At 34.6% G+C, this 10,079-nt stretch overlaps 1 protein-coding gene across 1 annotated transcript; it reads right to left on the reverse strand.

Annotated features, from left to right (window-relative positions):
* Positions 1-1,609: 1,609 nt before the first annotated feature.
* LOC114247606 (alaserpin-like) lies at positions 1,610-9,072 on the reverse strand. Its single transcript, XM_089736951.1, has 9 exons — positions 9,006-9,072; positions 8,445-8,518; positions 7,831-7,974; positions 6,741-6,944; positions 6,006-6,107; positions 5,664-5,804; positions 3,415-3,630; positions 2,750-2,888; positions 1,610-1,777 (listed from the first exon to the last, which is right to left on the reverse strand). The coding sequence occupies exons 1-9, from the start codon at positions 9,070-9,072 to the stop codon at positions 1,620-1,622; spliced, it is 1,245 nt and encodes a 414-aa protein (XP_089593077.1). The 3' UTR covers positions 1,610-1,619.
* Between the last annotated feature and the right edge of the window lie 1,007 nt (positions 9,073-10,079).

The raw sequence follows: 10,079 nt of genomic DNA on the forward strand, positions 1-10,079 counted from the left end.
AAACTAAAAGATACCGGCTTACTGTTTCACAGTAATGCGTTTCGGTTTGTAGGGTGAAGAACTCATATCTTAAGGTGGGTGGCGGCATTCACGTTGTAGATGTGTATATGGGCTCCAGTAACCACTTAACACCAGGTGGTATGTGAAGCTCGACAACCCGTCTAAGCAATAAATAAAAAAAATTATGATCCTGTATTCATGTCTGACAATAAAATATGTATTTACAACCATTGACACTAAGATGACACATTCATGTCCAAAATTGAAATAAAGAAAATATATTTTGAAGAAAAAGTAGTTACATACATTTTGATGCATCCTTTACAACAAGATCCCAAAACTTTCTACTACTACTACACATACGTAATAAATAATATGTGCGGTTAAGAATGAAGGAAAAATTGAGTGAACACAAAGTTTATGATTACCTACGAGACCGCGATTAGAGACCAGGGAATGAGGTTCAAACAGTTTGATGTTATCATGCCATTGAAGTTTTCTAAAGCACAAATAAAGAAAATTTTGATTGGTTCTTGTTTATTTTTTTATACCTCATTTATTTATCTCTATATATAAAAATTTATTGCTGTTCGTTATTCTCGCTAAAACTCGAGAACGACTGGACCGGTTTGGCTAATTTTGATCTTGAATTATTTGTGGAAGTCCAGAGAAGGTTTAAAAGGTAGACAAACATAAAAATGCTCGGAATTAAATAAAAATAACAATTTTGTTTTTCCTTTGATGTGTCCTCCGTCGGACGGATTCCTTTTGTTTGTTTTAAGTTTATTTTATACAAAAGCTTAGGTCTCTTATCGATTGAGGCACTATGAAGTCGGCCTGGTCAGCTAGTTTTATATAAAAACTTCATTATTTTCAACCCTATGGATGTTTAATGGGAAATGTCCCGAGCCACTTATCACTTAAGAACATGGCGAATCTAGTGATTACTGATTACTGATACGGAGTTGTCGAACATCAATTTGAAGAATTATGCCAAGGACAACAGATATACACTACTTTATTTGTTTAAATAGTCGACTACTTAGCACGATGATTCTTTAGATTTAAATAAACTAGAGAGACAACGTATAGTTTGTTTTGTAATATATCATATTCAGAGAGTCATGCTATATGCGGCCTGGAATCTATGGAATTCAATGATGTTATCTTTGTTGATATACAAGCATTCTTCTTTTATGGATATCTGACGGAGAAAACGATTAAGATTAAATTTGCAACGTAGATATATACCAGTAGATAAAAATTCAGCTTGAAAAAGGAAAGAAAACAACCAAATGAATACAATTTTCTTCAATCACAAATTATGATTTCTTGGGATTTTTTTTTATAAATTTCATTGGACATACCAGCGTTTGATGCAGTGGTAGCTTATTAAATTAATCAATCTAATTATTCATTTAAATTAATCAATTTTAACTATTGTAAACATTAGGTAGTTTAGATTTTACTGCAGGTTGAAAAAAAAAGCCAAAAATTCGTTAAATTTTAAATTTATTTATTGATTTACAATTTCATTAATTCACAGGTGCTACCAGATTTTAAGCAAATACACACTAAAACTTGAAACAAATCTTTATTAAGCTTTTATTATAATTTATTCAGCCATAGTAAACACCAGCAATAAGAAATGCTTTCGGAGTGGTATCCAAGACGTTGTTGACTATGGAAAATGCGAATGGACGATTAATATCAACAGTGATCAGTTTGTCTTTGTCTGAACAAACTTCTTCTGCCTTATTGGGTTTCTTCACTTCATCTGAAAATAGTTGTCGTGATAATACTTAAGGTATTTCAATTATAAATTAATAATATAGTTTCAGTTTGTAACAAGAGAAACCTAGGTGCAAAACGAATTTTCAAAACGCATTACCCCTGACCGCTTTAGTTACAAGTCATTATAACGTCATATTCAGTGGATTCATTCTCGGTGCTTTTAGGTTATTTCAGCACCGGTCACTGCCCTCATCAAACTCGTCGATTACCACAAAGAGATCCACGAGCGAACCAACCTATAGACAAAGCCCTCTGTGGTGTCTCGCCGGATCTTCTCAGTGGGACGCGATTCCGTCATACGGTAGATTCCGAGAAGCGCTTCTATTGCTAGGACTGGTGTTAGCAAATTCCCTCAGCTTGAGCCTGTGAGCTCACCGACCCATCCGTGCTTAACTGGATGGGTAGGTGATGGACTTGGAATAGCCTCTTAAGCCACCAGTGATTAGATACGGAAACGATAATAATATTAAGATTATTTCCGACATATAAATAGCGCGAGCAGTCAAAACTGAATATTTTTTTCGATTATCGATGATTTATAATGATTTGCAATAGTAAATTTGTTTCTATATTTCTGATCATCTTCTCACGGTTTTATTACTGTGCACATAATCTCAGCGTACGCTTATTTCCGTGTTCGTGTTTAAATGACATTATGCTCGTTTGTTAGTTAATACGGTGAATAGATTTTAATATACGAAATAATCTCAATAACGTCAATCATAGTTTGCGATATGCCTCCTGTTAGTTTGAGTTCATATTAAATATTAGTAATATATTATTATTTTCATGCCTACAGAATGTCAATCATGGAACTAAGCTCACATATCTAAATAATTTAGATATTTAAGCTTAGTTCTTAGAAAATCGATTTCATGTTACCAAACCTTAATTTTCAAAAGAGTTATACGTGTGGAAGTCACGTAAAATTAATTAAGCAATTGTAGGTACATACCGAAACTATTTTCTTTAATTATTTTATCAACAAGATAGGTTTCGGTCAAGAAACTTTTGATTACACCGGGCTCACAGTTCTTAGTCACACCACAGAGCTGGGCACTTTTTTTATCAAACAAAATGTCCAAGTCCTGTATCTGAAACGTTTATTTCAAATTGATAATACATATAAGAGATATACATATATAAATAAATATATCCTTCATAATGTATACATATATATAATAAATAAAACATGTAGGTTTGTCCATTGACACAATGACGTAAATGCCGCCACCCACCTCGAGACATAAGTAAGGTCTCAGTTTTTACAATACAATGGCTGCCCCACCCTTCAAGCCGAAACACGTTAATTATTGTTTCACGGCAGAAATAGGCAGGGTAGTGGTACCTACCCGTGCGAACTCACAAGAGGTTCTACCACCAGTAATTATGCAAATTGTATTTTTGCGGATTTCATGTTTTTATTACATGATATTATTCCTTCACTGAGGAAGTCAATCGTGAAAAATTGTTAAATACGTACTTCATTAGAAAAAATGGTACCCGCCTGCGTTACATCGTTTTGATACGATTGCACAGGGCGTCTTATCCTTTAAGCCACGATGATTTCAAATCATTAATTAAGGTCGAAATTTTAAAATAATTTTAAAAATATCACACCGTTTTGAGAGCCTTCGTAATGTCACCTTGAGTTAATATTTCTCCAAGGGGCAATTGTAGTTCGACGCATTTATATTCCTGGTATGGACTGATTTTATTGTAAACGTCAGTTTTCCAACTTTTGAATTTCTGTGTGAGCTTATATAATCCATTGACCTCATCGGGGAGAATTATGAATAGTGTGAAGTCACCTCCCTTGAGCGATATGCTGATGAACTAAAAAAAATGTGAATGAAAAATTACTTATTATAAATATTAGGTCCTTACATATGAAACTAGCGTTTTGTCGTATTGATCTCTTTCATCTGAAATATCTCCTCTTTGGTGAAGAATTCCGAATTCAAATTTATAAATTCATTTAGCTGGTACATTTGAGTTTTGCAAACATTCATTCACTTGTTTTTTCCTCATTATTTTTAAGCTATTGCATAGCTTCTATTGCGCGCTTTGAGCACGGCGACCGAACCAAGAAATTCCATAAAGAAAATAAAACCTAATTTCCTAGACTCCCCCTACCATGTAGCTCACGTTCAACACATTCACACGTTGCGCTTGTGTAGTGTTTGTGAATAAGCGCGCGGCGTGACGTGATGTGACGTGCATGCGCATCATGCAAAGTCTGCCCAACTCTCTCTTGCGGTTTAGCATAAGTTCATAAGAGTGTGAAGGGGATAGTTAATGGTTTGCTTTTGTTAATGTTTATAAATATAGCGTGGTCTTATTTTATTATTGTATTAATATTAAATTATTATTGTCTAATTATAATTGCATAAGTTGATAAAAAATGCTATGCAATAGCTTTACCGCGGCAGTCCCCGAGTGCCACACGTATTTTTTTCTTTGGCGCCAATTATTACCGCATAATGGAAAACATAAAATATCGGTATATTTACGGGTACTAGTTTTACCGTGGCACCAGTCCTGCATAAACAGCTCGTAGGATTAATGATGTGTACGGCGCTGGTGTCGCAAAAGAAAGTACGAGACGTTTTGATTTCAACGTTTTCGTTCTGGAAATTTTAACCTTCAGAACCAAACCCGTGAACGGCCGGAGACCAAAGTTGAAAATGAAGAATGAAAGGCTATTGTGGAAGCAGATATTATTATGTTATGTAAGGACCAATATTAATTTTCTGGGCGCATATGTTTCGATGTTCTTTTTTATTATTTAGTATACTGAATTCGGCTATGATTCTAGTTCACGAAGTGTCTATAGATTGTGATTAAGCCTTGCTTTTCTCTGTAACTTGTCTCGAATGGTTTATAGAGAGAGTTCTGTAGTGCTGTCAAAAATAATCCGAAAGCTGCCTTCTCCTGAATGAGTTTCCAACATTTTCTGATCTATCTTATGCACTGTCCTTATTATACCGTCCACCGAGTACTTCTACGTATTTAATTGCATACATTGCTGTTGCTATTTCCGGTGTAAATTTAGTTGTGAAATGATCCTGTACCGTCTTAGCTATTTGTTAGAAAATGTTAAAATATTATGAGAATTGTCTTCAAATACAGCTTGAAAAGAGATTAGCTGCCCCTGGAATTACTGTGCCCCTGGGATTACTGATGTTTTGCGTTCACTGCGAAGAAGGACCTTTTTGCCATGGCACAGCAATTACGTGGACTATGGCTACAAACTTCCACGAGTATTGGAATTCTTGGGGTCGACCTTTGGGGAAGAATTTCGGAGTGCTTAAAAAAAAAATATTTTACTTCGTATAAAAGACAGCCGTTCGTTCGGATTGTCGATAACCCCATTTTCACGGATATCTGGAACCGAAGCCTTCATCCATAGTGCGTTTCCAGAGATCTTTTCTGTTACGTACCAACTGACTCAGGAATGAACTTCCATGCACGGTATTCCCCAAGCGTTATGACATGTTCTTCAAATGAGGCTTGCAGAAAGTATGCAAAGGTAGGCAATGAGTTGGCTTTGCTCCTGTCATTATTAACGTCCATGAACGGCCACGGGCCACTGGTCACCAGGAGGGCCAATTGCTTGTCTGGCTTCAAAGGCCAGAAAAAAGTTTATAAGCGACGGTAAGCCCTTAGTTGGCCGAAAATCGTCAATTTCTGTAGTAATTAAAAAAACGAAACACTCCGCCGTACTAATTGAAACCGCTGTAGTTCTTTAAGCTGTAAACAGCTTAAAATAAATTTTTCAATTTATTTGTGAGAGCAGTCACCGATTTTAAACGTGGCGCAGTTTAAATCTACAGTAATAACAAATATAGCTAAAAATAAAGACTGACCTGTGCATCGTATTCCGAAACTTTGGCATACTTTACGATTGCCTTTCCGACCAAAGCAGGTGTCTTTATCTTTTTCTTAGCATTCAAATAGAAATCAATTGTTTTCACTTTCGTTGGATTGAGCCCAGTATTGTAGTCAAGCTGAAATTTTTCAAATTATGCTAAATATGGGAAACAAAAAAAAGATTTGATCGGACAGTAAACAGGTGAATGTCGTCGTGGCCTGTTAGACTAATTTGATGTCTACAGACTTCAGTAGTCAAGGTCAAGTGAACCTTGGGTTCTTCTGTCAATTTACAGCAATAAAATAAATATTAAAAAAAATCTCTCTTTTAATATTACCTCTAGTTCGAGAGAGCCAACTACAACGAAGCCATCGCCCTCCTTAATTACGCTTGTATCAACTAAATCTGCGTTTCCATATTGATCGAAATCTTCTTTGAGCTATAAAAAAACATATTGCCATGTTTGATTCATGAAAAAAACACTAAATCCTTTACAATCATTATTTTATTGAAAACAAATATAGCTTCGACACTTAAATAATATTTTTACTGCAAATATGTATATTATTTATATATCTATATACAAATAAAGTTGTATATAAGGTATAAATTAGGTAGGACAAAATTGTAAATTAGTTATCTTTACTTCGCTAATGTTAAATTAAAATTAATGTTATTAAGAAGTTTGTTGAAATATCAAAAACAGCACAAATATATTTTAATTAAGACTTAAAAGGAATCTAGACCCTGTGGAGTCATTTATATTCTGATTTACACTAGTAAGTGTACATAGCATACCTTTTTCTCTTTTGTTTGTCAAGAATTTTTTTTGTTAATTCCTTATCGAGTTCATGTTTTATAAAAGTAAACAAAAATATTGGAAAAAAAGTTACTTTGTCCCCACCTTGACAATTAAAAACGTCAACAGCATAAGAAAATGTTAAGTATAAATGAACGTAAATCTAGAGGTATCTGAGATTATTGTCAAACTTTACAATTAGTTATTTGCATAAAGAATATAAAGGTTTCCTACCTTTATATTTTTAGGAATTTATCTACTGAAGATACATACCCACTCATTTATTTCTTTTGCAGCTTTCTGTGGTCTATCGAAGTCTACATTTCCTGTTTTCCCTCTAAAGTACTTCGAATAGGTTTTCTTGAAAGTCGGACAAAATTGGTCTTCGTCATCGGCATATAATTTCGATGTATATCTGAGTGGAAGTTCACTGTCATCAAATGTCTTTTCGTTTGCCATTTCGAAAGTCCTCTTCACCTAATAACAAATTCAAATTTACAGTTAATAAAAAAAAACTAAGGTTCATATCTCGTAGTGTCATAATATATGATAGATTTTTTTTTATAAATTACAAAATTTATTGTAAAATAACAAAACCAGCAAAAGAGTTATTAAAAGCAACCTGCTCAAAATTAAGTTTTATTAGACTCTGAGGTTTTAGACCATCTTTCTTTCGTTGCCATTGAAGGCACATGGGTCTACAACGTACCTCATCGGGGTTACTGTGGTGGTGATGCAAACTAAATATCGTATCTCTTCTATTCTCTCAACAAAAATCGATATGAATGAAATGCTGTTCGTTAGTCTCGCTAAAACTCGAGAACGGCTGGGCCGATATGGCTAATTTTGGTCTTGAAATATTTGTGGAAGTCCAGAGAAGGTTTAAAAGGTAAATAAATATGAAAATGCTCAGAACTAAATAATAATAACAATTTTGTTTTTCCTTTGATGTGCCCTCCGTCGGAAGGATGCCTTTTATTTGTTTTAAGTTTATTTTATACAAAAGTTTAGGTATTTTATTTATCGATTGAGGCACTACGAAGTCTGCCGGGTCAGCTAGTATAATATAAAAAGGAATTTTAAAAGGGATAAAATTCAATCTCCCACCATTAAAAATGGTTAATTTTATGTGAAACATCAATATTTTTAAATCATCGAATCTAACATATTAAGGTTCATATCTCGTTATGTCATAATATGTGACTAATAATTTATCGTTTTATATTTTGGCCCCAAGCGAACTAACTGTCAAAACTGTATTATTAGATACCAAACTATGAAATTATGATTTTTTTATTTTTCACATTATTATGTCCCACCGGAGGCTGGTTTAATGTGGTACAATATATACACATCTACGTACCTCAGTACTATTCTTCATTCCCAGTGTATCTGTGATAGCTTCAAAAGTTTCTCCTTTGGAATATAAAGCAAGCTGCCCCAAAATGTTCAAAATGGGCACGGATGTTACAGCGAGAGATTTTCCTGGATAATCTTTTTGAAGTTCCTGTAAAAATATGAATTTTTTAAAACACTTCCAAAACTTAAGGTTTAATGTAGTTAAAGATAAGATTTATATCTTCAGTTTGAATAAATGTGTTTTTATTTTGTCGGATATTTTGAAAATTGTATCATCAATTAAAATTAATGATAGAGGAGTATGGGAGGAGAAAACATCTTTCGCCGACCCCAGGTTACTGGGAGAAGGGCAGGAGAATAAATGGTATCTTTAATTAAAAAGTTTATTAAAAGTATTTAAGTAATTCATTTAATTTTGCCATATCGCATAAACTCAATCGTGAACATTTGATTAGTACATATTATTTCATTAGAAATATTCGTACCCGCCTGCGGGATTCGAATGCCGGTGCATCGCTCATCACGAATGCACCGGACGTCTTATCCTTCAGGCCACGATGACAAAATTGTGTATTTGACTGATATGATACTTTAAGAAATTTCAAGTACTACACTTACATACAACAAGTCCCTTGTTAACTCATTATTATTTTCAGCAAGCCAGTTGCCTATATTTAAATTCGGATACTTATCTAAAAGCATAAAAGAAACGTAATATATTGCCAAGTAGTAATTAATAAATTATGCGCCTCCACCGACAGGCAGGGAGGCACAGGAGTTGTTATGATAAGAAGAAACTTGCGGGTGGCGATATTCACCTTTTTTGTATGTGGGCTCTGGTAGCCTTTTAATATAGCATAGACTTAAAGTGCGCCCTGAAACCCAACTCTATAAAAAAAAATAACAGACTTCGAATCCGATTTTTTCTAAATTTTATGTAATATAGTAAACTAAACTAGAAATGACACAAATTATATAGATGGAACATGTTTTGCTCCAGACCTAGAGCATATTAACAAACTTCAATATTCTACCTACATATTAAGCAATCTGATTTTATAATTTTCAAGTCTCGGTCATCTGATCGAACTGACTATTAAGTATTTCTAATTCAAGGTGTAATCTATTACAAATAAATTACATAAACTAATAAATAAATAAATTTTATTAAATACAAACCTTCTATGAATGCGGCGGCTAACAAACCAAATAAGGTACACAAACAACACAACAAGGACTTCTTCATTGTGAAATTTTCCTGCGATTTCTGGAAAACAAATTGTTAAAGCTTCACTTATATAAAGCCAATTTTAATTAATCTCTTTGTTTAATGTTTAATTAAGACATAAAATCGAATAATGTAACGTACTTAATGTATTTTGTAAAATTTTATTGAGGAACAATAAAATTTAGTGAGTCGTAATAGTTATCAAGGCTTTTCTGAAACATGTTAGAAAAGGTGATGTGTAGATGGAGCTTCGTGAAATCGAACGCTTGGGCAGAGTGACGAAGGATTTTTGAATGCGGTTCGATTCTCACTATTCTTAATTTTTTTTTCTTCTTTTTATTGCTTAGATGGGTGGACGAGCTCACAGCCCACCTGGTGTTAAGTGGTTACCGGAGCCCATAGACATCTACAACGTAAATGCGCCACCCACCTCGAGATATAAGTTCTAAGGTCTCAATATAGTTACAACGGCTGCCCCACCCTTCAAACCGAAACGCATTACTGCTTCACGGCAGAAATAGTCAGGGTGGTGGTACCTACCCGCGCGGATTCTCAAGAGGTCCTACCACCAGTGGTATTACACAAACAATAATTTTGCGGGTTTCATTTTTATTACACGATGTTATTCCTTCACCGTGGAAGTCAATCGTGAACATTTGTTGAGTACGTATTTCATTAGCAAAATTGGTACCCGCCTGCGGGATTCGAACACCGGTGCATCGCTACATATGAATGCACCGGACGTCTTATCCTTTAGGCCACGACATTTCAGAAATCCCACGGTAAAACAGAACCCTAGATACTCTCTCCATTATCATCTTTTTCAAATTAATTATCACTCGCAGTGGAATCTACCCCATACGCGTGAGTCCGCACGGGTAGGTACCGCCACCCTGCCTATTTCTGCCGTGAAGCAGTAATGCGTTTCGTCTTGAAGGGTGAAGAACTCATATCTCAAGGAGGGTGGTGGCATTTACGTTGTAGATGTATATGGGCTTCAGTAACCATAACACCAGGTGGTCTGT

This window comes from Bombyx mandarina, chromosome 22 (assembly GCF_030267445.1).
Source record: "Bombyx mandarina strain Sakado chromosome 22, ASM3026744v2".
Lineage (NCBI taxonomy): Eukaryota > Metazoa > Arthropoda > Insecta > Lepidoptera > Bombycidae > Bombyx > Bombyx mandarina.

What these genes read in the sequence shown, in the direction of transcription:
- LOC114247606 (XM_089736951.1), bottom strand. Translation starts at nt 9,072, where the DNA reads ATGAAGAAGTCCTTGTTGTGTTGTTTGTGTACCTTATTTGGTTTGTTA. An exon ending in GAATGAAGAATAGTACTGAG is followed by an intron (nt 6,945 to 7,830) that starts GTACGTAGATGT and finishes ATTTGTTATTAG; the next exon opens with GTGAAGAGGACTTTCGAAAT. An exon ending in TTACGAAGGCTCTCAAAACG is followed by an intron (nt 2,889 to 3,414) that starts GTGTGATATTTT and finishes TAAACGTTTCAG; the next exon opens with ATACAGGACTTGGACATTTT.